The 26558-nt window shown below is 36.7% G+C and overlaps 3 protein-coding genes and 1 long non-coding RNA gene across 5 annotated transcripts in view; 3 read left to right on the plus strand and 1 right to left on the minus strand.

The window, feature by feature from the left end:
* Window positions 1-328: 328 nt before the first annotated feature.
* On the plus strand, window positions 329-1738 carry LOC135689137 (beclin 1-associated autophagy-related key regulator). Its single transcript, XM_065206260.2, has one exon. It carries the CDS (start codon window positions 329-331, stop codon window positions 1736-1738), a length of 1410 nt encoding a protein of 469 aa, XP_065062332.2.
* LOC135688865 (uncharacterized) lies at window positions 1734-13140 on the plus strand. Of its 2 annotated transcripts, XM_089110074.1 has the most exons (7): window positions 1734-3590; window positions 5289-5385; window positions 5870-6217; window positions 6893-7022; window positions 8025-8068; window positions 8777-8834; window positions 8865-13140. In XM_089110074.1, exons 1-7 carry the CDS (start codon window positions 3448-3450, stop codon window positions 11912-11914), a joined length of 3870 nt encoding a protein of 1289 aa, XP_088966200.1. In that variant the 5' UTR covers window positions 1734-3447; the 3' UTR covers window positions 11915-13140. The 2 variants fall into 2 exon arrangements, with proteins under 2 accessions (XP_088966200.1, XP_065061980.2); XM_065205908.2 differs by having other exon boundaries at window positions 8777-13140.
* A 415-nt stretch (window positions 13141-13555) lies between these two features.
* LOC148959542 (uncharacterized) overlaps window positions 13556-26558 on the minus strand; it is a 43027-nt gene continuing 30024 nt past the window's right edge. The window contains exon 3 of the long non-coding RNA XR_016144028.1: window positions 13556-14168. This is a non-coding gene — a long non-coding RNA (uncharacterized LOC148959542). The remainder of the gene's footprint in view (window positions 14169-26558) is intronic.
* On the plus strand, window positions 18395-25893 carry LOC135688868 (uncharacterized). Its single transcript, XM_065205914.2, has 3 exons — window positions 18395-19154; window positions 24118-24333; window positions 25060-25893. The coding sequence occupies exons 1-3, from the start codon at window positions 19106-19108 to the stop codon at window positions 25242-25244; spliced, it is 450 nt and encodes a 149-aa protein (XP_065061986.1). The 5' UTR covers window positions 18395-19105; the 3' UTR covers window positions 25245-25893.

Raw genomic sequence — 26558 nt, forward strand, 5'->3', positions numbered from 1 at the left:
TGAACAATCCACCTTTACGTTTTTACTCCCAAGTTCTATTTTTTAGTTACGCAACTGACCATTATGAGTGTATGTTTCTCGGTTTCATTTGCAGTACAAATTCCTATTGAAATCACCTCTATAGGACCACCTGTAAGGATGATTACAATTTTGATTTCATATGTATTTTTAACTTCGCCCTTCATACGTCATTGCCTCGTTACCAAATTGTTGCATAAACATTTTTCAAGAATATGGCTGCCAATTAAAAGAATTGCTGCTTGAAATTGGATTCCTTTGGCAACTGTAGGCTTGATAGGAGAACAAACTCTAGTTTTTCATGTGAGGTATGTCCGATACCTTATTGGTAGCAGTTGAAAAATGTCCACTCTGCGAAAGCACAAGAAGAAAATTGACTTGCTCTGAATGTGTCCAGAAAGGAAGTTTTTCCTATTCGTCAACGTCAGACGGAGAAATATATTCTGTTAAAAGCAACAGGATTTCGCAGTTGCTACAGCAAAGGAAATCTCCAGCACAAAGTATTGCAGATTTAAATGAAAGAAATTATATATATGAAGCTAAACGTATCGAGTTACTGTCGCTTAATTTAAAAATAAATTCACTGAGGACTGTCGTGAAGACATTGAAGCGAGAAACCGATTTTCACCAGCATAAACTTTCTAAACGGAAAGAGACACATGAGAAGTTATTGAATAAATTTGAACATGTGAAAAAGAATTCAAGGCATTGGGAAAACGAGCTTGTAGCTTTATCAGCAAAGGTAAAAGATGAAAAGCAAAGATTGACAGAATTGAACCTAAAATTGGTTGAATTGAGAAAAATGTCGATTATGAACTTGAAGCAAAATATCTTTCCAATTACCTCTAGGCCAGTTTATAAAGAATTTGGAACACCACCAGGACTAACTGTAGCAACAAGGGGACTTTCAAGCGATTTGATTCTTGAAACAAGTGTTAGTGCAGAAACAGATTTAGAAGATGCCACAAAATGCACCTATCAGGAGGGTCGTTGGGTTCAAACAAATTTATCAGAAATGGAGTATTGCATTTTGGGTTCTGGGCTTCCAGCATCTGGTGATTACTTTAAGTATTTTGAATGGCTCAAGTCGTACAGGAGAGAGCCACGAGGTCCAGATGATCAGGAAAATATCCACATCATCCCTGTGCTAGAAATACCAGCAGCTTTGGCTTTTAGCTGCCAAGTTTTGAAACTTTCAGCTAAAATTCTTGGTGTGAATCTGCCACACAAGATCAATTTTGGAGACCTGAGTAATCCATACATCCATCCAAGAAAGTTTTGTGAAGCAGTAGCCAAGTTGAATAAAAATATAGTGCACATGTGCTTTAGCCAGCTTTTGCAGCCCAATCAGTTATCACCAGTGCAAACCCTGAAGAACCTGGATTTATGTCTTTCAGAGCAAAATGAAAACCTTGGGTATATAGGCAATTATGAAACCTACATGTATGAGATGCCAGAGCTATTCACTGACCAGGAAGGTGGTTTAGGGGAAATTGGTTATGGTTCAGATTCAAGTGATAGTGATGACAATGATGATGGCGATTTTGCTGTCAAAGATGATTGGGATAGCTTGCAAGATCTCCTAGAGGTCCAAAAGGATATTGACCTATCAGAGACACGATCAAGTCAATCAGACCAATCACTGTCATCTTCTGCTACTGGGCTTGTTACATCAGCAGCTGCTTCTGTGGCTTCATTGTGGAGATGGAAAAAAAACTAGTAAAATAAATTGGTATCATCCAAGCGTAAATTTGATGTTTAAATTAGTTCTGATTACTCTTAGGACAAACTATGAATTATTATGATAATGCTTCTTTATTACTAGAAAATAAGGCCCTTAGTGAACAGGAGAAATAAGATGGTATAGACTTACTCTTTTGAATCGTTTCAGGTATCAAGAATCAAACTACCTGCCAAATAAACCAAACAAAAACTTGTTTGGCCCATCATTCTTACTTAATTGGTTTTGTATTTGTATTTGCTTTTTAATCAAATCTAGTTACATTATGATTCACAGGAGAAAGTTAATTATCCATTAAAAGTCAATTTAAAATCTGGATCAAATCAAACGTATTTGTATATGTACCTTTAGTGTATGTGGTATAATTTCAAGTCATAAAAAAGAAATGATTATTATTATTATTATCAATTTATGATAAAAGCAATAGAAATGGTAGAGAAGATAGATCATGATATTCCATCAAATTCACTGATTGTTGTGATTAGTATTATATATGGATGTTCATGGGTATTTTTTTAATTGGTCCAGCTAATTACCACATTTTCTCAAATAGAACATTTTGCAAGAGCAATGGGTTCCTAAGTGAGCCAAAAACACTTCAAAAGAGAATGGTGTGGTGTCAAGTAATTTGTCCTTGAAGAGAAGCTGAATATGTGAATGACATAGGGAATGTACATGCTTTTTAAAGTATTTTAGGTTTGTTACACTTTGCTGGGGGCTTTTAAACCACCTTACCAATTTTTTGTCAACTTTGAATTTTTCTATCAGCTTCTCCAATGCTTTGTTTTTAGTGAATCCACCATATTTTCTTTTAGTCTTGAAAAGGATTTATTTTCTCCTGAAAACTGTTAACTGTTTAAAATTAACTGAAATGCTTGTTTTGACTCTTGGAATTAAAGCTGAGGATCATCAAAACTTTGCCTCTAAATATGTGAATATAGCTGAGGATCATCAACATTTTTAAGATTTTTGTGAATTGGTTTTTCTCAGAAGAATAGCTGCTGTCCCTAAATATAAGTTACCCTTGGTTTGAAACTTAGTGGGCAAGCAGAGCTGAGAATTAAAATCTGGCATGCACATTTCTCAAGGTGGCAGTGGCTGGTTTAGGGGTGTCCAGGGGGCATAGCCCCAGGCCACATGCTTATGGTAAAGAGAAGGGGCCTGACACCTAAGAAAAAATTATAAAGAACAAGGACTCAATATATGATTTTTGTCCCAGACCCTATCATCCCTAAAGCGGTTGCTGCAAGGTAGGAATACGCAAAGTCAAAAGTTCATGTCTTGAAAAAGGTGATGGCAAGAAAACAAAAGATTGGCAATTTGTAACTATTTTTGAAGCTGCAAAACAAAACAGCAGATGTAGAAAAACAATGAAAAAATGAAGGAGTTCAATCTAAGGAATGATTTCAATTAAAAGAATTGATTAAAATTTCAACAAAAAATACTTCATTTCACAGAAAATAGAAAAAATTCATGATAAAAAATGAAAAGTACGGGTGGAAAAGTCAAATTTTATGTACGGGTGGAAAAGAGGCCAGCCTTGTGGAGGAACGAGGCTTTAACATGGTAGACAAAGAAGACCATGCGACCACTGATCTCAATGCGACAGGGCAACGTTGTGGTCATGACATTACTAGCCTCAACTAGTTGTTCGTGATCTTCATTGAGTGAAACACATGTAAACTTTGATGAGAATGAAAGGATCTGAAATCCAGTATTTATGTCAAAAAACGGCAACCATGCGATTGTTCGGATTTGATCCAGAAAGAGACTCGAGCAACAATGATGATGAGTTGCCTGTCACTTGCATTTGCTCGAGAACATATCTAAGGTGTGTACGTTATCTGTGTATGTCGGTAAAAAGGACTGCAAAAGTATCTTATACTGCGTAGAAAGTGTGTGTTTTCTTAGTGCTCTGGCATTTGGACAATATATATACACAGACGTCTATGAACACCAGACTGCAAAGTTTGGGTATGCGCGGAGAACGCGTTTGCTCAAATCCCGTCCGCGCATTTTTGCAAATTTAGATTATTCTGAGCAGTTGGAACATGGACTTCCGTGTGAATTCCGCGCATAGCCTAATCTCGAGCCCTAAAAGTGCTATTTAAAAATGAAACCCCGCAGCTTTTTACCTGTCATTTTGCAACATGATTTGTTCCCGCGCAAGCGTAAGCGACAGAAAATAATTCCCCGCGCACCAAAAATACTTTGCACTCTGGTATGTACACAGGTAAATTTAATACACGGACAGGCTTAATGTCAAGAGAAATAACAATTTAATAGTACTGCCCATGATCACTTACATTGTGCTTTGCCGTTCAAAATCAACAGAGATTGTCAAGGAAGTTGGCAATAGATTGTATATACAATATTAAGATTTTAGATCTTAAATTGACTAGCTGTTTTTACTATTTTTATATTTATTTTTTTAAATTTGGTTCCCAGTCCCCAACCCTTGCCACTCCTGAATATACAACAGATCTGACAATTTATCACTGATTGCTTTTCATTTGTGGAAACTTCTAGACATATTTTTTATTAAATTATTTCACCATTTATTTAAGCAATAAATGCTGAATAAACTTAAAATCTTTGTAGTCTGCTGAGTTGAATGTTATTTAATCATTTAGATTTTTGAAATAAAAACATATTTAATATAAATATCCTGCAATGGATTTTAGTTGGTTTTGCCACACAAAGTCTTTTTCCATCCAACTAGTTGAACTCCTTGTTATTAAAATTTTATTGCTTCTTACCTAGAAAAATGGTCTTGCCAGAATACCATTTTATCTTAAAACGGGAGCAAATATTGAAATCTTGTCATGCACTGGTTTGCTTGTTTGCTTTTGCTTTCAAGTACATTGCAAGACTAAACAGCCCTTATCTTGTAAAGTTAACTGCTGAGAATGACATCTATTTGAAAGATTAAATTCCATGACATGTTAACAGCATTTTTTGAACAGTAAAAAAAAGCTGTTAAGCTAGAGGTATAAGTCCTTGATAATAGAATTTTTGTGCATGCCAGGTTTGACAGAGCAAACATGAAAACAGATTATGCTTGCCTTTCTGTTATTTATTAATACAGTGTATGCATAAAATTTTGATAATTTAATCTCCTGCATTGTGCTGTGGCTTATGCTTCGTTACGTTTTTGTAATTATTGATAATAATGAGTAATGTAATTAGTTATTATGAGTATTTATATAAGAATTAGATCCTGACAAGCCATAGCCTTCTAAGACCCTGAAATCACATTCTTACTGCTTTACTCAACAACCAAATCTTTTCTGTTTTTCTATAGGAATATTTCGGCTTAGCCCCCCCCCCCCCCTATTCACTGAAAAAATATTTCAATTAGCTCTCAATGTGACAATCTGTGTCTTGAGTTTTGTTTGTAAGAGCATCAAAATATAGAATATCAGTTGAGGTAACTAGAGTTTGAGTTTGGCCTATGCTTAGAGCAAAAGAAATTCATTTTATTCTCATATTTTCTTGATATTTATTATGCATTTATTTTAATTTTCAGAGACAGAAATGTACCAGCTGATGTTGATCAGTTTGAGTTCACAAGCAAAGATGGGTTTTTCGTAATAGATTCACAGGCTGATGTGACCTCTTATCAAGTATGTTTGTTTTAAAATTGAATAATGTATATTTTGGAGAAGAAGTGCCTCAAATTGTTTATCTCTGCTTGTATTTACTTAGGTTTGAAACTTTTGATGCTTCATAAGTATTCCTATAATAAACTCTGAGATTTTTTTATCATTTTTTGTTCAAATTGAATGATAGCAAAACCCTTTAAAGGATAAGGAAGGAAAGCTGTATCTCAGTTAAGTATTCAATATATAAAGACTTAGCCATAGATTATAGTCTGTCTGATGAGTGTGCAAGCATGAAACTGGAAACAACAGATAACATGTCTTATTTTTAGCCTATTTTCTACTATATCAATCGCTCTTATTTAATGCACATCGAGCACTGTTAGCACAGAATAGACAGTGTAATCTGGAATATATATAAAGACATGGCTAGAGCATTGACAAAACTAAGCCTTGTACTGTTTTGTATAAACCATTTTAATGTTCTTTTATTCTGCTTAATGTCAAGGCTCAGATGGAAAAGAAAGGACATGTTTCCTGTAGATGTCAATTTAAAAGCGTCAAGGAATTAGCTAATTGTCTTGTTGTTGCTAACAATATTGCACAGAGAGGACCTGGTACTGATGGAGATAAGGACATTGATTCATTTTGTAAAAGAGACAGCAAAGTTAACAATTCTGGTATGCAGCCAGATGTGAAGAAAAGTTCCAAGGAAGGAGAACAAGCCTGTAAAGCACTCAAAACCATTCATGAATTCCAAAAGGGTCTTGATCAATCATTATTAGATGAAATGAAGATCATGGGGAAAATGGGCCTACCAACATATTTCTTGAATTCACCTAGAGACTATGAAGAAGTAAGACCTGTTGGCATTTAGTGAATTCCTGATCTACCAAAATGTAAAAGGATCTATTCCATTACTTCAATAAATGACAAAGTTTATAATTAGCTAATTATGTTTTCTGTAGGCATGCAAATAAGTTGTTGAATAAATGGTAAAAATAGTTGCTATCCCTGCCAAAAGCCTTTGTGTGCTACTGTAAATTTGTACACATTGCCAATGGCATATTCTCAATTGGACAGTCTGAATCTTCTCCATTGGAATCCTGCCAGATAGTTATAAAATTAAACTCTGTTTGGGGGGAAAAGAAGTGCAGTGATAGTATTTTCAACAGGAAACTGTTAATATTTTCCAAAAGAAATTTTAGCCACATGGACTCAAGGCAGGGATTGTAGTTAACTGCATGGTAAAATCTTCAAAAATGTTCTCCTAGTAGTACTTTATAAGAACAAAAAGCTACAAGATAGTTAACTCAACAACCTTTAGAGTAGTCAACTGACAAATTCTATGCTGCTTTCTTATAAAAATGTCTGAAGACTAAAAAACCTTCCTCAATCCAAGATCAAAATTTATTTATGTTTAAATATTCTTTACACTTGATGAAAAAGATATCTCTAAATTGATGCTAACTTAACCTCAAAGAACTGGATTTATGTACAGCTTGTCCACATCAGGTTTTTGTAATCATAGGAAGATGTCTTGCCTATACAAATTAGTAAAACGAAGTCCAACAAGAAAAGAAAGAAAAAGAAGACATCCAAGAAATCTAATGGTTATTTTGAAGATCAATGTAGTGAGGCTAATCACCAGGAGAATGCAGGTATTCACTGTTTAAATAAAAAAATTAACAATAACTGAATTCTAGCAAAAAGAATTAATCAAGGATGTTTCATTATGGAATAAAGAAAAGATTTTTAATTTTTAAAAATTATATGCACTAGTGGATTATTATTTGAACAAAGTTCCCAAAGGCCTAGAGTGCAAGCTTCCTTAGCTTCCCATTACAAGCATTACAAAACCTCAACTTTGAGCCTCCAGCTTAATTTAAGTACATGGATGGTAAGCTCCGTAGCTCAGTAAAGGACTTGATCAAGTTTGTTTGGTTCCAATTGTGATCGAAAAAGGTTTATTTGAATTTTACAAATGCCTGGTTTATTTCAGTCTAGACTGAGCTGCCTATCCACAAAAGTGGCTGACCTTTTGTACAAAATACAAAGGGATTTTGTTTGCACACCAACAAAAAGTTGGTTTCAAATAACGTTTTAAAGTAAAAGCAACAAAATTGACACCTAGTATAACCCACTAATAGATAGGAGCACTAAGCCTTGTTAATATTATTAAACAAGTTTCATCTATTTCTTTATTTTTACACTGTTAATATTTTTATAGAAATATATGTTATATTATTCACTGTCTTTACAAAATATTCTGATAATAGATACTGCAGTCTTTACAGGAGGACCCATAATAAGAATGAATAATTTTGACTTTTTGGTGAAGCATTTCCAAATACGCACAATGAAGTGATTCTATTTCATTTTTACTTTTCAAGAAATTTGTTTTTCTTCCTGCCAAAATTTCAGTGAAAAGCCATGAAGTATTTGACTTCTCGTGTTGTCAATTATGATCACTAATGTTGCCAATTAAACTGTAGAAGTGGTTCTAATGAATTAAATAAAAAAAGCAGACGAAAACAAGACCCACCTTTTTAATTTAAATTCACTTAATTATAAAACACACAGCTGTTACAGATCCTTTTAACATAAGGTTTTGCTTGCAGGATTTGTTGTGATCTTCTTAATTGGGTTCCTATTTTCTATAGATTACGAAAGTTGTAAAGAAGACTATATGAGCACCTGTCTAATGGTAACTAATTATGTTTTTGTATACGTATATAAATATTGTGATATTGTGTGCCTTTAGACTGAAATACCGGCAGTAGTGATGAGAATTTAAGGATAGGGCAGTAGTGATGAGAACTTAGGGATTTTTGTAAAGCATTTTGTCTTTTTTTGTCACATATCGCCTGTACAATAGACAAAGTCACCTCAGTTTGTTGTCAAACTGATGCCATGTCTCTTTCTTGATTCTGAAAAGAACAGCTGATTTTCTGGCATAGTTTAACGGTCAAGGTAATCATTTATAGAGTTTTCAAAGAGCAGCCAGTGTTTGAAAATCGCAATATGATTTTTATAAGTCACCATAGAATGAAAACGCTTTGAAGGAAGTTTAAGAATAGTGAGCCAAAGTAAATATAAAGTATGAAAATGTATAAAGATCGTGTGAAAGGAAAATATTGGCAAATTAATCAGTTATACGTGATTTTGTTTAACTTGCCATTTAACAGCATCATGCTCCATTTGACAGCAACCAATTTTAACATGGCTTTATAAGTCTGGTTTTAAGACAGCTACTGCAATACGATATCAAATATTAAAAACGCATGAATGCCTTGTGTTTGGACACGAACAAGGAAACCACCATGGCGAGATTTTATGAGATTCACCAATTTCTACCAAAGAGTATTACTTTTAACTTTGCTACGATGCCAATAATGTCATATTTTCATTTTAGGATAAACCTAATGACGATGATTCTAAAGAAGATGGGTCTAAACAAGATGAAACTAAAGAAGATGAAGCTGAACAAAATGAAGTGAAACAAGATGAATATAAAGAAGATAGCATTTATCATCAATCTTCACCGTATTCAAACAGCAGGGAATGGGCCGAGTTTTGGGGGAATTATGGAAACCAGCTTGTTTGGGAAAGATGGGTAAAGAAGTTTCCGAATGCCTATGCAAATGATATCGGTAATAGCGCCATGGTGAGTAATACGGGCACTACTGTTAATACGTGTGGAAATGACTGTTCATTCAGTGAAAAGACAATTGATGACGAGGCACCAAAGTTAACTGCCATACCATGTACTGTGGGTGACGTCGGAGAAGACAGCAGTTTTGTCTGCAACTCAACTGCAGTAAATGATTCGACCTCTGGGGAAAATTGTTTCGCCTTGGCACTGTCTGAAGAAATCGAAACGTTTCCTTCTGTCAACAAAGAAGAAAAATTGCAAGACAATGAAGAAGTAAGTGAAGATCACTGCTTATGTTCTAATAGCAAAGTTGCATCTACAGCTGAAAACCAACAAGCTTGCTTTTGTGACACACAGTGTGTGGATCAACATCCAGCTGTAAAAGGCATTGATGTTGAGCACGATGGAGTATTGTCTGCCACTCAAAATGACTTCGTCGATAATTTAAATAGCATTGGAGTTAGTAATGACGCTTGGAGTAGTGAATGGAAACAGTTTTGGGAAGAGCATTACTGGGAGACCTATAATATGTATCTTGAAGAGTACAATAATAATTGTCATAAGGATATATCTGCAAGACATATTGAGTTAGAGGAAGACTGCAAGAGAGGTTTGGAAGGGCTTTCTGGTAGTGATAAATGTAATAGTACAAAGCCTGATTGTCAAGAGAGCAGGTTGCAAAATTCCAATTGCAAGAATACTAGTCTTGTTGTTGAGTATAAAGAGAAAGAACAAATTAGTAATGACTGCGAAGAAAATCTACCAGCTGATCTTTCTCTTGACAAAAATGCTGAATGTCTTCTGAAGAGTACGGAGGACGAACAAATGGCTAATTGTCTCGTAGAGAATCGATGCCAGTCTTGTAACTGTGGAGAAACTCAAGGTAACGAAGGTTCAAACTATGTTTGCAGCCATGCAGAATGTTTGTATAAATCTCTCAGTGCCACCGTGGACTTGATAAATAGAAAATGTATTCTGGATATAGAAGATGGGTTTATGGAAGTAGCTTTATCGCAGGGAGAGGTTTTGGAAGGTTTCATGAACGCTGCTGTTAAAACTTATAGTTCAGATATGACAAGGAAGGGCAGTGAAAAGCTGATCAATCAAGATGCTAGTGTTGATTTGAATGGGCAAATAGAGGGTAGATCAGTTACTGGGTGTGAGACAGGGAGAAACAAAGTTAATGGGACAAGCTCTTGTAGCACTCATAGTAATACTGATCGGAAACCTTCAAGCTCTAGAATACACGTTGGTGTTAATGGCTGTGAAAATGGAGGATCTGATGACGGAGATAATAATGAACCTAGGAGAACTCGAGCTATAAAAGGAGGTCACGAACTGGATGCGGTTCAGTTCAGTGAAAAAATCATTAATGATGAAGAGGTCGGAAGGGAAGCGGGCACAGAAATGAAGGGTGAGACTGATGGCTTGAACGAATCGCAAAATAGTGGTATTAGTAAGCTTCAAGGTTTTGATTTTCCGCACACGGTCAATGAGTGCCTGGCAGGCAATGCTACCGAAGGTACCATTGATGTAATGAAAACAGAACCCAAAGGAACTGATTGGGGCAAAACTCCCATACCACCTGAAAACACCGTACCGAATCCCTCTTCAGGAAAAACAAAGAAGAAGAAAAGTAAGAAAAAGAAAGGGAAACAGAATTTGGATACAGGGACTGCCCATTTCTTGGAAATGTTCAATGAACTACCGACAAATCCGGAAGTAAAGGAAGTTAGTGACAAAGAACAGGCTTTTCGATCAGCGTATGCTGCTCTAGGGTTTTCAGCTACAGATCTGACGTTTTCAAACATTGAAGTTGAGATTCATGACAAAAGGATAAGGACGGGAAGAGGCTGTCATATACGATTTGCTGAAGATGATAATGACACGTTAGATAATTCGAATGAGATAGGAGATCCATGGCCTACTGCAAACTGCGTTGGTTTGAATGAAGGCACCAGTTTTGACAATGGACAAGAAAATTGTAGTGACGGTAGGGGCTTGAAATATGCGGAAAAGGATTATGCGAATGTTACGAAAGAAGATGCAGAGGAGAAACCTGCAAAGCATTCTGAATGTGCTGAACCAAAAAAGTTGTCGATAATTGACCGAATTAAGAAGTTCTTCAAGATTCCAACGATGCATGGTTCTTCACCTGATCCTCAGAAAAATTGTGAGAACGGAAAAAAGCGAAAAAACAAAAACATTTGTAATAATGCTCACTCAGCGAAAAAACTTCGTAAATTCGAAACACTGCCTGATGATATTCTTCAAGAATTCGGCACTGATATTGAAAAGTACTGGAATCAGCGTTATCGCCTGTTTTCGCGTTTTGATGAAGGCATAAAGCTCGATAAGGAAAGTTGGTTTTCAGTGACACCGGAAAAGATTGCGGAGCATATTGCGGAGAGATGCCGCTGCGATGTTGTTATTGATGCCTTTTGCGGTGCTGGGGGCAATACTGTTCAACTTGCGTTCACATGTGAGCGTGTCATTGCAATTGATATTGACGCAAAGAAGATTGAATTGGCAAAACATAACGCTAGTATATACGGTGTCGCTGATCGCATTGAATTCATCGTAGGCGACTTCCTGAAGCTAGCACCATACCTAAAGGCTGACGTCGTTTTTCTCTCACCTCCATGGGGTGGACCGGACTATCTTAAAGCTAAAGTCTTTAATCTGAAAACAATGATCATACCAGATGGCGAGGAAGTATTTTACCTTGCTAAAAGTATCACTGACAGTATCGCCTACTTCCTTCCAAGAAATGTTGATGTTGAGCAGGTCATGAGATTGGCTGGTCCAGCAAGCAAGACTGAAATCGAACAAAACATTCTCAATAACAAAGTGAAAACGGTCACAGCTTATTTTGGAGAGTTAATGAGGGATGACTGAAATCCTTTTTTTGTCAGTGCAATAGAAGTCTTGGCGTAACTCTAAAAAGTACTTTAAATGGTTAAAGACACTACGTCACATCAGTCAGCTGCTCAGAGTTAACAATAGGCTTTGCAAAGTGTTTATCATCGAGAAGAATAAGCCCTACGTTGCCGATTGGATACTTAACAATAGGTCTATTGTGTAGTCCAACCAATGGAATATTTAAATAGCCAGCAAAATGCATCGGGACATTTAAACTAATGAAGCAGGTGTTTATGTGAAATTGTGAAATTTATTGAAAGTCAGAATAGAAAATTAAGACTACAATTTAGCTGTTTCTTGGCATATCCATACATTCAAGCAAAAAGACACAGTAAATCGCAATTCGATTTATTCTCTGCACAAACCCAGTTCGTTGTTGTCCCGGAAACTAAGAAAACACTTAAAGAAATTTCTACGATTTTGAAACCTCCGTCTCTAAACTCTGCAGCTATACAGTCTATTGAAGATTTAAAATCAAAAGCTGTCCCCACTCTGCCTATTTTTGAATTCATCCGTCAGTCTTAAATGTCATCCCATTTATGCTAATGTTTTTAGATTATGCAAATGTAGATAATGACATGTGATTTGCATGAACTTCGGTATCCTCTTCAATTGGAATAATTCTGCTTTCTTAATCATTTTATTTTCGAATTTAAGCTTCGCTCATCATTTAGCCAAAATAGTATTTAAATAAAATAATTGAGAGGTTTTTGTCCTTAATCAAACATGGTTGTGCAATACCCAGTTAGCAAAGCTTTTAAAACGCAACCGCTAACCCAATGATTCTAATTTGGCTGTTGAGGGCTGATCGGAAAAGCAAGTCGCTAGAAATAAGGAAACGCAGATGTGAAACAAACCCAGTTTTAGATGAAACTACAGTTCAGTATAGACTGCCTGTTGATTTGAGATTGCATCTTTCATCATAAATTCTTCATACGAATTTTTGTTTTTGCACATTTGCAAAGAGACACCAAAAGGGATACCCTTTTTGTTAAATTAATGTAAAACAGTTTGTTGTCTCGTTTTGTTGAAATTACTGTTGAAAATGTTTAGATTTTTTATTCTGTTGTAAAGTGAGAGCTTTAAAAGTTCTCCGTTGTTGCCTTTTTGCAGGGACGGATTAAGGTCGGTGCTATTGGTGCTGCAGGATTAGGCCCATTCCTGAAAATGGCTCGATTGAAAACGGACGAGAATTTTCCTGAAATTGAATAAATCCAATAAAAAGGGTCTTTGAACTGTAGCATCAGGCCCAGTTCTGGTTCAATCCGCCACTGCCTTTTTGTAAATTCTTTCATCAACAATTTAATGTTAACAAAAATCTCCGGAAAAAATAACTTTTGAATTTAGAAGTAGAACCCGAATTTTGATTTGTGTGGATAGAACATGTATTCATAATGTTAAATTGCTGATACTTCAGCTCGAAAAAAATTGAAAATCTTTTATTTCGTTCGCTTTTTCCAATGAAAAAACCAAGAAGCGAATTTCTGTTTTCTAATAATCATTTTTCCTAATTCGCACGCGTTGCTTTTCTCAATAGGCTAATCTAAGCCTGCATTCTGGCGTAATTGGTAATTTATTAAAGAAATGCTGAATCATAGGCTACATTTATCCATTGATAACGAGGTCCTTTTCTAAAACCTGTAGCTCAGTATGTTAGATCTAACACAGTTATGTAGAAAATGCTTCCAGGGATTTTCCTATCAAACTCTGTAGTTTTGTGAGCAGAATAAGTTTTTTCGGCAGTTTTCGGTAACCTGATCCCACTTGATGTGAAGTCATCATCTACTTCAAATTATTAGAAACAAATTTCTTGAGCACTCAAATCATTCATCATTTCATTATTCATCATCAAATCGTTACCTGGGTCTTATCACTCAGGCTCAATAAGTTGACAACATTTCAGAAGCCGGCACTTTACATGATAAAATAAACGTTCTGTTGAACAAAAACACCTTTAATGAAAGCTTTTGAATCTTCTTTAATCGGTTTGGTCTTAAGATTAACTGAAATTAACATTGTATAAACAGGATTTCAAGAGAAGGAAATTAAACAAAATTTCGAAATTGCTATTACCTTGTATCTATTCTTGACAGGATTGTGTCATGAATAAATTACGAATGGAATAGGACTGACTGCAAGTGCAAAATCTGCTCTCAAGCTTTCTGTTTTGTTCACTTTCAATTTCAAAAACGAGCAAAGTTGCATGTTCATCTCAAGTATGAAGAATCTCCTACGAAAAAATTTCTTAGATTAGAAAATGCTGTGACTACTGTGATATACGGACCTGCAATATCATAACTGAGACCAGAACCATTTTTCATTGGATTTTTCTTAGAAGGGGTTGACTTAAGAGTAGAGAGAGCAAATTGGCTTCGACCTCAAAATCTTCTATTATCAAATTTGGTCCCTCTGAACAGGTACATTACCTGTTCAGACGTACAGGTAATAGGCGTTCAGGGCGCTTTCCGATGTTCTAAAAGGTGTGGCCTCAAAGGTTCTTGGTCACGCCCTTTTCAGCCCACCCACTTTTAGAATGGTGCGCGGTGTCTGCCTCTGAACAGAGCATATGGAAAACAGGAACGATGGCAAAGGTAAAATAACTCAGATGGGGGGAGGTATAAGACACTAGTCTTATCGTCTTAACTAACAGAAAATTGTGCAGTTAATGTCAAGGAAAAAGACGAAGCGAACATTTTCAGCAAGAATACGATGGCACTACGTCATAAAATAGATGGGTGAATTTACGGCACTACAAGAGCACTACAGCGTAATTAAAATACGGTTATTATTTGTGAGAGGAAAAGAAACGGAATATCTTTGATTAATGAATACCATTAACAGTTTATTTCATCAAAACAGATATCGCATGAACAATAAAAATATTACCTTGTAAATGTAGTTTTTATCAAAGGGAACAAGTTTTAGAAAACATTGAAGTTTTGGATGACAATCATCCCGAATGGAGACAGTAGCGGATTTAAGGGGGGCAGTTGCCCCTCCCTACTTTAGACAGTTGCCCCTCCCTACTTTAGACAGTTGCCCCTCCCTCGACCAGTTGAAGCTAGTCTAGCGCCCCTTTTCCGGAAATTGTGCTTCCGTTTTGAAGAATAAGAATCAGGTGAAAAAGTTTCTGAGACCGATGGGTTAATTTGCTTCAAGGATTACCTCAAAGTTATGTTGTTTATTCCGAAAATGGATCTGAAATTGTTGTATACAGCGTACTCTCGTCACTAATTTTTTGAAATTTTTCAGTGCCCCCACTACAAATAGCCCCTCTTTCAAGTTTGCTCTGAATCCGACCCTGGGAATATGGCAAAATTGTAGCAACAGATGTTCGGAACTTTGAATGAAGGCTCAAAGTTTTAAAGTTTAAAATAAAGTGCTAATTTTGTTTAGTTTACTTATGTAATCTGCTTAAATTCAATTTGCTTTATCATAATGACAAATGGTTTCTTCTGAGAGTAGAATACAAATGGAGGGAGATTTACAATCTTTTCAATATGTTTAGTACTGATAGCAGCATTACAAAGGATGGAAAAAAAGTATTTTTCGTGTAGATAAAAGAAATTATAAAGATAGTGAAAAACCAAGTTTTTAAAACTTCACCTTCAAGATTCAGTCTCATAAGCCTTTTTTCAGGAGACTGTATACCTCACGGTATACCAACATTAATTTCCTTTCTTTCTCCAACCTTTCGAGAATTTTTCAGTTATTTTAGAAATAACAAAGTAGTTATTCATCAAACTTTATTGGTTTTAATTGATTGTAAAATTCAGACCATGAATAACCCATAAAAGGCAACCTTACGCTATCCATATGTTTCCTTTATAGGGTTTATAAAAACTAGATTAAGGCTCGCAAAGGCTTCCCAAAACAATCATACACTTGTTTTCTACACTTTAATCGAGATTCCTTCAGTGTTTTTAGCTCTTTTAGGTCACTTAACCACTGACCAGAAGTCTTGTGCCTCGTCCTATAGTCCTACAGTTCAAATCCTCGCAAAGCCTACGGTTAATATCAATTTAAATTTACATTACGGTATTGTAACGTAGTACAAGATGTTTTCATATATAACTGGAACAGCGTAGTGTCAGCCCAGGGTAGTCTGGTATTCTGAATGTATGGTGGCTAACGAACTGCAAGGGCCCGTTTGAGGGTGTGATCTTACCCCTGAATGAACAGCAACAACAGGTTTATACTTTTGATTGATAGCAAGCTATAAGGGAACTGGTGCACTGGTATTTTTTGCACTTTATTTCTTGATCATGTACTGAATACCGATACACTCATTTAAGCACTCTCACTGTATCTTTGTAATTGAAGTATCTGTGCACTTTGCTAATCAGAACTTTTAACAGCACTTCTGATTCAGTTTGATTACCAACACTGTGTAGCGTAGGAGTGATATTCTCAACATTTGAAAGGTGTTGCCGAAGAGCCAGATCGAAGTACAGAGAAAAGTCGTTTTGGACAAACATATGCAAAGTATTCGAAGGCATAATGCACAATCGGTTGATTTGATTAAGTGACGAAGAACATTTGGTGGAGGAAGCTCTGAGTGAGTTTCGTGAAGAAAGATCTGCAAACTAGATATGCAAACTGAATACACACATGTACTTTGAGCGTATATTGATTGTCTAATGTAAGCTTCAGAGATTTTTACTATGTTAAATGCTTGCCACAAGTACTTGGAGCACCCAACAATTTGCACTGTGTTTCGATACATTTCACGAAAACTTCTACTTCCGCCCCCGAAATAGTGTTGATAGTTTAGACAAATATTTTTGTCAACATTGTTCAAGGGGAGGGGGGATGGCAGGATTTTGTCTTGTAGACTGACGATTGTATGCCAATACTTTCGACAGCAACTTAGATTTTTAGAAGACATTCGACATGGTTGTTCTGGAAATTAATTAGGCATAGAATGATCAATTCCATTAATCGTGTGCCATACTACAAAACTACATCGGGAAACTGTGACATTGAGATGCAAGACAGGGGTGAGGCAAGAATGTATCTTAGGCACGTAATTACTTATTTTGTCTAATAAACGAGACTAAACTGCTTCAAAAATAGCTAAATCTGGTGCAGTTCTGTTCAATGGTTTTATATAGTAATGTATTGTTATGATATGGTATTGTTTGGTGACTCAGTATGCAAATAGATAACAAGTGGAAACATTTATGTGGTAAATGGAAAAGAGAGAAAATTTAGCTAAGATCAGAATCGTTGCTTCAAAAAATTAAGAGACGTTGCCAACAGCAAAGGGTTGCTTATGTGAAAACATTAATAGGGCAACTAGGTAGAATAGATGCACATATTTGTTTTTTCGTCCCAAAAGTTTGGTGCAAGGCTAGCCCAAAAACGCGCATCTGGGAGAGAATTTGCGGTCTTGAATGAAAAATTAACAACGGAAGTATATAACCTGTCATCAGCTGAAAGATACTCTACCAACTTTTCACTTTACTCCCTAGCTGAACATTGTAAAAGATTCTTACTAAAAGAAGATAATATTTGATTGATTGTTCAATGTTTTTCTGGAACTTTTATGGATGTATCAGGTGAAAGAAAGAACAAAATTAATTAGAAATTATATTATCAAAATTCATATTCTCAAACTTCCGTGGAAATGTCCCATAATTTTTATTTTGCTTTCCTACGATAAACCAACTTTCTTCAGAAGGAGGCTGATGCAAATTCATTACGCACTCTTGGAACATTGCTTATGATCCGCTAAACAGTGTCACATCCATTGGACACGGTATATTTGTAATTTCATGGTCATCAGCATGTAACTACAACAACTTTGGTACTAAGGGCTTCGGACTGAGCCTCATTCTCCTCCCTCATTCCATATCTTCAATTTCAGCGCTTTGGCATTGAAGAGTCTAAGCGAATGAAACTTTAAATTCTTGAATGGACTTAATCATTCCTTTACACTAGCGCTAGCCTTGTAACAACATTCGATACAGAATTGAAGAAGCAAAGATTTGAAGATTCCCCATCGGTCCCTCCTTCTCGCCTTGGGTGCTCTGCATCTATTAGAAGCTATTAATTGAAGTATGATAACACAAGGACTCTAACGCAAAGACTCTAACGCAAGGACTCTAACGCAAGGACTCTAACGCAAAGACTCCAACACAAGGAATCTAACGCAAGGACTCTAACGCGAGGACTCTAACGCAAAGATTCCAATGCAAGGACTCTAACACAAGGACTCTAACGCAAAGACTTCAACGCAAGGACTCTAACGCAAAGACTTCAACGCAAGGACTCTAACGCAAGGACTCTAATGCAAGGACTCTAACGCAAAGATTCCAATGCAAGGACTCTAACGCGAGGACTCTAACGCAAAGACTTCAACGCAAGGACTCTAACGCAAGGACTCTAATGCAAGTATAAATATTGGGGGGAGGGTACCAAAGGTTTACTACAAGCTAATAACACAGCCAATGTTCCTAAATTCAATTTGTTTGTAGTTTTGAGAAGAGGCATGCCCCTCCCGATAGGTCCTGTTATGGGTATGCATGCATTACCTGGGCAATTTTTAAACTCTGTTTCTTGTTTCTATTTCAATTTTAAATATGCAATACTTGTGGCTGCATGTAGTACAATCGTACAGTGAATTCACCACGATATAATTAAGAATGAATTGACAGTATTAAACTGGTAGGACCTACGAGTTGAGGGCTTTCGCTAAATGTGATATGCAAAATCGTAATTGCTTGCAACTGGGATTATAATTGACACACACTGTTGCTAATAGGCTTTCATTTCAAATAAAGAACATCCCTTCTATTGAACTTGACATAGCAAACAACCCAAGATGCTTCCAAAATAATTTGCAAGACACATGTGCACATACAGCTATTTTTGCAGATCTATGCATCCTTTAATTATACTTGATAATAGATAGCGGCATTTTAAAGTCAATGAAATAAAAAAATTTTAAAGACTCAAACAGACTTGGTGATATATAAGCATTTAAATACAGCTGCGCTGTTATATAGCCAATTAAAGTTATCAGTAATCGAGAACAGGTTGTTGTTCCCCCCGTGCATAATCATTGTTGAAAATCTTGATGTTTGGAGATGATCGTGCAAAACTCAAGTGTACAACTGAAAGACGGAATATGAGGCTAGCGATAAACGATGGTAAGTGATCTATATGGAGAGTCACGAGCTGATGGCTATTGAGCCAATTACAAAAGACCATGGTGAGGTTATTACACTGTTTTTTTAATTTACTCGTGTGGCACAAAATTTTCTAAAGTCAAATGGAAATTTTTAATTTATATTTTTTAATACAGGAAGTTACTAACTCGCAGCAAAATTAAAAGACAGGTTGTTAATTATAGGTTTATTCAAATTGTTGCAGGAAAGCCTTGACAAAACTCCATGACTGCATAGCAGTATGACGTAATTATCTCCCATAAGATATTATTGTCTTGTAACGCCATTTTACAGTAATTTCCAAAATTATAAACCAGCATCATTAAGGTTTAAACCAATACTTAAGTATGTTTCCATGATATTTTGAGTCCCAGAAACTAGTAGCTCAGAGTCTCAGAATTTTTAAAAATGCATGTTTTTTCTGCTCACTACTAGGCGAATCAAGTATTTTACCTAAAGGGAACATGATAGTTGAATATTCAATGGACATTTTATTTTCTTGAGTTCGGTTTCTGGGCCGGTGGAGGGGTTAAGTCGTTTTGTCTTTTACGAAAATGGCAAGTTAAGTAATTTGCAATGCGCTGATAGATTTAAACCTCTATTTAAAAAGAGCAAAAAGAAATATATGGGCTGTGGGATTTGCATCTTTAAAACGGTGATTTTGAGTGACTTCGACACTACCGCAACGATCCGCCATCCACCCGGGCTGACGCAACAACAATAAGGAGCCAGCTTTTCTTCAGCGCAAAGTAATTACCAATGTTCCCAAGAAAGATATGTTAGTAATTTCTATTTGAATTGGCACAGAAACCGGATTCACTGGAAAAGGAAACAGGTGTCCGATTTCTGATTAGTCGAAAATCACTTAGATCGAACTTGGATAAAATTTTAGCTTTGTCATTTATCTTTTATCTTTTCTCATTGACGTCTTCATTTGCGATTCAAAGCTACGTACCTAATTTGGTTATTTCGAGTCGAAATTAAGACCCAACTCGATTTGTACATGTTCAAGAAATTCGAGGGTCGCTTATGTCAATGTTGGCCAAGACGAAAAGATATTCCTACTGACATCTGTTCCTCATTAAAACTCCTTGGGACCCATGCTAATTATCAGAACCCATGGAAAATTATAACGATCCTTAGAATGTTTCTTCATGAGGTCCACTCATTATTATGACTCAGTCTTGTTTCGTACCTTTTCTTTAACGCCCTCAAAAAGGAACCAAAAACCAAAGAAGTAACAGATAATACGTTAAACTATGTGATCAAGACTGTATTCTGTGAACAGAGTCACTGCGTTTGACTTCCAGTGAAACTAGTAGTAGCAGACGTAGTTATACCTAGTACCACTGCAAACTTGACTAAAGGCCGATTTCCATTTGACAGTTTTTGTGCGCGCGGGCGTAGCACCCAAATTTGAACATGCTTAGCTAAGTGCTGTTGTCAAGTGGCCGAGCGCAAAAAAAAGTTGAGACCCTATTAACTTTCTGGCGCTCACAGCGGACACAAAATCGAGACCACTTGATTTTAATTACGTATGCTTACATTTGGGGGCTACGCCCGCGCGCACAAAAAATGTCAAATGGAAATCGGCCTATAGTACCACTCGACAGCATGCGACATGTTGCGACATGTAAGTGCCAGGAAATCACACGCTTTGTATTTTCTCAATCCTAAATATGTCACATTTTGTTTTGTAAAAAGAGGAATTGGTTTAGCCGTGGATCTACATTTGACACCTCAAAACAACGAAAATATAAGTTCACAAACAACAGTGTTTTCTCCAGATTTCTTCTCCGAAATTAGAAACTTTAAAAAAAGCTCCATACAACACCTCCTTTCTATAGACAGTAACTTTTGTCAAACGAGTAAGGCAACATTGTAAGGTGGTTGTGCAGTAGATAAAATTTAAAACAGCCCTCCTAGTAGCTATAGTAACACTGAAGCCACGTTCTACTTTTCTGTATTTCGATGGTGAATTGCACGATGTCAAATAGTAGCTGTGCGATGAGAAATCAGAAAAAGCTTTAAGCAATATAAAAAGAAGAAAGTTGCACGATGTCAAATCTCTAAAAACCACAACGACAGTTAAATTTTAATCAATACTGAGATATGCTAGTTTTCATGTCAATACAAATTTACAATTAATTATGTATGCTGTCTTGGGGCTAGTCTGCTTCGTGTGTGAGGAAGTTAGCTATGTTGGGAAGCCACGTGCGAGCAACGTTTAGAAGGTAACCACGTGCGAGTTATGTTTAGATGGGAACCACGTGCGAGATATGTTTCGAAGGAAAGCCATGTTGGGAACAGTATTGTGTTTAGCAAGGCACGTGATAAGGTAGAAAATCAATGTACGTAAAAATACAGAGAGCTATCATGGTAGAAAGAAAAGACGTTCATTATTTGAAGGAAGTGCTGGATGTTGGGTTGTCTGGCACTGAGCTAGATTGAAGGTTTGATAAAAACATCATTTCAATTTTCCGGAATTAAATATGACAATAGCTGAGCTATAAAGCACTCCCCTATGCTGTTGCTGAAATAAAAATGTTCTTAGAAAGGCGAAGACAGAAAAAAGTTCTTATAATGTTTGGCACGACATACTCGATTATGTCTGGCACAGGAAAAATATTCGATTAGAAATTTCCTTTCCTAATTTTGCACACCGTTGAGCACCTGCTCAAGGCTGCAGATGATGAGTCACAGTATCTTCACGAACAATCATCGGCGTTTTATATTGATGACATTGTTACTGGAGCCTGTCGAGCAGCCTGCTACAGTGGCCTTTTCTTCATTCAAACAAGGTTTATATTGATGACATCGTCATCATCGGAAAATTTAAGTGTCACATATAATGGGAGGAAAAATGATCAAATTTCGAAATTATCCTCGTGATTCTCGTTGCTGTCTTTTGCTTAGATAGCACCTTTTGTAGTCAGCCCTTTGGCACATGCTTTATACTTTGGTTAAACAGCAGAAGGCCAATAATTAGCGGTCCAGGATTGAAGGATGTTTTGCTCCTTCTCTTTTCCGTACTGAAAATAGCATCAAAGTCTTTGTGATGCTTCAAGCTTAATCACTTCCTCTCAAAAGACCATCAAACTCGTTACCTTATTTCAAATGCAACAAAAACTAACGACAGACCGAAGCAGCTTGCGGAGATTCCCCTAGCAAAGCAGTTGGAGAGACTGGGTAGAAAACTCACTGCTCTATGTTCCACTTAGAAGGGGACGCGCTAGCAAATAGGTTCTACAGCTCTTGCCAAAAATAGTCGAGATAAGCAGCATTTAAGTTCAAAATGAGTTGAAAATTCCGAGATTTAACTAACTCTCCAAGTCACAAATGCTGTTGTTAATTCCCCCCCCCCCCTCTGTCTGTACAATGTCAAATTCTTCGTTGGAAGTATTGATGCGTGCAATCCTAGTTAGATTGTCACTAAAAATCAGGCAATATTGGGATTTCGCAATATGTACTAAGGGGGGAGGGAAATGCTGTAATGAGGGGGAAGGGAAATGCTGTATGAGGGGGAAGGGAAACAATTGTGTAAAACTGTGAATATCTTTAGTAGTTTTTCCAACAATTTGGCAATGATTTTAGGTGCTGCACCAGTGCATAAATAAATAAGTCTGTCAAAATCTTCCGAAAACATCTAGCTGTATCAACCAAATATTGTTCAAAGATGCCAACAAAAACTAGAATGGATGGCCGAACAGTCACAATAGGGTCACTCAGAACAGGGTTAGATGTTGTAATGGTTTCGAGAGGGGGATTGCTGGGGGTAAAAACCTAGAGCCCGTACACTAAAGGGGGACCTTGAGAATTTTTCTCGGTATAGGGTAAAACGTATTCAGTATTTATCTTAAACTGGGTCTCGACGCCTCTGGGATTGGCTAGGACCTAATTTACTGTGAGGGCGTAAACACTGTTAACAAATACGTTTTTATTTATCAAGATTAATGACGATATCAGTTGAGCTTCGAGTCTTTTCAGATAAATGAAGCATGCCACCTTATTCTGGACATAAAAGTTTAATAAAACCTAAAGATTAGACAACTTTGTTTACAGTAGAGGAGATAAAGTAAATTGACTCCTTGGTCGCTCACCGGAGTAGAGAAATTATATTTATAGTGACTATTAACTTATCGCTGTTAAAGCGCTTAGGAAAAGAGGTTTTTTATCTAATACTCAATCGTAAATTATGAGGATATCGATCTTTTAAAAGCAATTAGCTTTCTTTATGCTTATCTCATAATATGCAAAAAGCTGCAAATACAACCACAGAGCCGCCTTCAACAACACCGGCTTTTTACTGGCTCTCACTAGAAGCAATCGTCTTCTATTTGGACTACTGCTAAATCAATCACCTTGGTAGACAAGGGTATGCCTCACTATACGCTTTTTTATAGGAACCAGATAACTTTGGCCGAGGTTCAGTGATCACAATTTTCAGAGAATCTAAGGCTAGGTTTTCTACACTAGGGACGGGCAACCACTGGCGGCGCCAGCCACTACTCTCTGGAGAGGACAAAAAATTAGGCCACGCCCTTTTAGCACTAGAAAACGCCCTTTTACAAACAAGGAAAGCCAATTTTACCTGAGAGGAAGGTCCATAACTAACTGTTGCCCATGTAAAGGCAGTTTGAAAATCAAAGGATGACATCAAAAAAGTACGTTGCCAAAATATTACCCCTCCCCCAACATTTTCTCATCAGATTTTGACGAAATACAAAATTGATCCTGCCGAGAACTGGGGGGACGTGTCCCCCCAGTCCCCGCCGTGGCGCCGCTACTGCAGGCAACCTTTTCAACCTGGTGGCTAAATTATATTATATCTTCTAATCAGGCTTTAAAAATTGCACTTTTCAAAGATAAGAATTAGTTTATCAAAATTTCACGCCAGGATACTCTTGTTGTTCACTCTCAGCAATGGCCATATTAACTTTTGCATGAGCTATACTTAATTTCAGCAATTCCTCATTGACAAACTTAAAACTCATCTCGCCATTATAGCATCATCAACAAGTGAGAAAAAGAAGGAAAAGAAAGGATACAAGAGACAAAAGTATAGCCTACTGCCAGAAGGACAAGATATATTTAGAATAACACAAGGCCTAGACAAAAACAATGAGGAAAGTGTGTCATTCCAGTTTCGCAGATCTCACTGGTACCTCAGAGCAAAAAGAGGTCAGTGTATCATTGAACCACGGAGGTCTACGAAGCATTTCGGTAAGTGCAAAGGCAACAATCAGTATACTGCAAGAAGGCTTATATATTCATAGGGAATAAGAGCATTATAGAACCATTGTAAACGAATTGTATTCATTCTATTTCATGGCAACTGGATATTGAGTAAAATGCATCGACAAATGCAAATGCACTCTATGTTTGGAGCCCCAGCTACTTTTCTTAACCAATCTACTAATGAATTAGGGAGGGAAACCTGACAAGATTCAACAATTCAAACAGGTGTTTACTTCTATATAGAATCTATGACAAGCTAATGCCCTTTCATCAGGTTGTGTTAAGCTGCTGTTGTTGCTGACGAAATTGCTGACTGCGAGACTGCCACAGGAATCCAAAAACCTTTGGCATCTTTAGTTCAATAAAACTTAAAACAAACGAAATGTTGCTCTTACTTGTCACTTATAGCTTTCAAACCATATCATTTTTCAAGGAAAATTAGCTGCGGGGCAGTCTTGTTTTTGTAAAGAGGAGGAAATAGCCTCTTGTTTGAAACTATGGAAAGTCACTGGGGCTGGAAAAACAATTGTCCCCCTCTAGTTAGTATATTGAAATGGCCCTCTTTCAAACTTTCTAAGTTAACGCTAAAGAAATCGGTGACTTGAGGGGTGTGCGTTAAAAGGGCTTTTTATTGCTACATGATTTTTTTTAGTTTTGAGATCAAGTATCTCTTCTTTATACATGTATAATATTGATGACATTTCATTACAGAGAAGGAGTGCACCTTCTTCCCGATGACTGACTTGTGGTTCCATGGGTTTGTCTCTTTCGAATCTACAGAGAAAGCGGCACATTACCTAAGGCTAAGAGATGGTCATTTGTACGTCGATCGATACAACGGGACACAAGCATTCAAAGAAGAGGCAAGCTTTTTCCTTAAGAAGAAAAGCGAGTAAAAGAGCCCCAGTTTTCAGAGAATCTGACAATTCAATTAGAAAACAATCTGAAGTGTAATTTTTTTAGGATTCATTAAATGCATTGTATTTGACAGAACAAGTTATAGCTAGCAATGAATAACGCGAAATAGAGTAGATTGAATCTTAGGTAGTTTTCATGCTTTAGGAAAAGAAATATTTTGTAACGCAGGCACGCCGGAGCCGGGGGGGGGGCTGGGCGGGCTACAGCCCCCGAATTATTCGCAGTATGTATGATATTAAGTATGATAATAAGGTTGTGGCATCAAAAATAATGGTGGCAAACCACGTAATGAGCCTCTACTTTTCTAACCCCACCGCCACCCCCCCCCCCACTCTAAAATGTGATCCGGCGTCCCTGTAACGTGCTCCATTATTTAAGGATTTGATAGTTTCAGTCATTTCCTTAATACCAGTTGATTTAGATATTACTTGCAATAAAGGCGTGAGCAAACAACGTGCATGAATTATTGCTTATTGCAGAAATTTTTGTAGCTGTTATGTCACTTGGCTGGGATATCTTTCCTTGGTATGGTTTCGGAATGTTTTTAGCATTTTAAGAAACAAATCCTCTGAGCCATTGGTTTTGGCTTATCATTTAATTTGTTGTATAAACTAAATAGTCACTTTTGCTTTTCTTGTATCTCTGTTCATAATCTACAGGCCCGTTATTACAAATGTAAAATGTTACGAATGATTTAATTGTCTTTGCAGCTCGATATAATTTCCAGAGTTCAACATAATCTGCACAAGAATCAATACAGTGATGGAGCGTTTGTGGGGGGGATGGGGGTGGGGGGCATGTCTTGTATTTTATCCATTATATCAATGAACGTGTGTTAAAATTTCGGAAAAATTTTAATTTCAAGGCAAAATCCCATTAGCAAACCAATAGATAAATATGTGCAGCTTCGAATAGAATAAATCATACAACTTAAGAACTTTTAAATTGGAAAAGATAGGAGTAGAAGGAGAGGTAGAGTTCATAAAAGCCATTTTTCGAGCAAGTTTCTTCAATATAATGTATATCGATTTAGTATGAATGCCATGGGCAAGACCCAAACCAACGATTCCATCAGGCACCGCGCAGCCATTGCGCTAGCAGGGGCTATAACCCCCCCCAACTTTTTTGCAATAACAGGCTAGACATATTTTTGCTTTATTCAAACACAACCTTGGAAAGTTTACTCCTATGTAGTAGCAGTTTGTCTTGACTGGAAACCATTTTTGTTCCTTTTCTAGAAGTTTTTTTCTTAACTAATGATATGATGTAATTTTAACTTGGTTAGCTTGGTG

This window comes from Rhopilema esculentum, chromosome 9 (genome assembly GCF_057945365.1).
Source record: "Rhopilema esculentum isolate cy_ngs chromosome 9, ASM5794536v1, whole genome shotgun sequence".
Classification (NCBI taxonomy): domain Eukaryota; kingdom Metazoa; phylum Cnidaria; class Scyphozoa; order Rhizostomeae; family Rhizostomatidae; genus Rhopilema; species Rhopilema esculentum.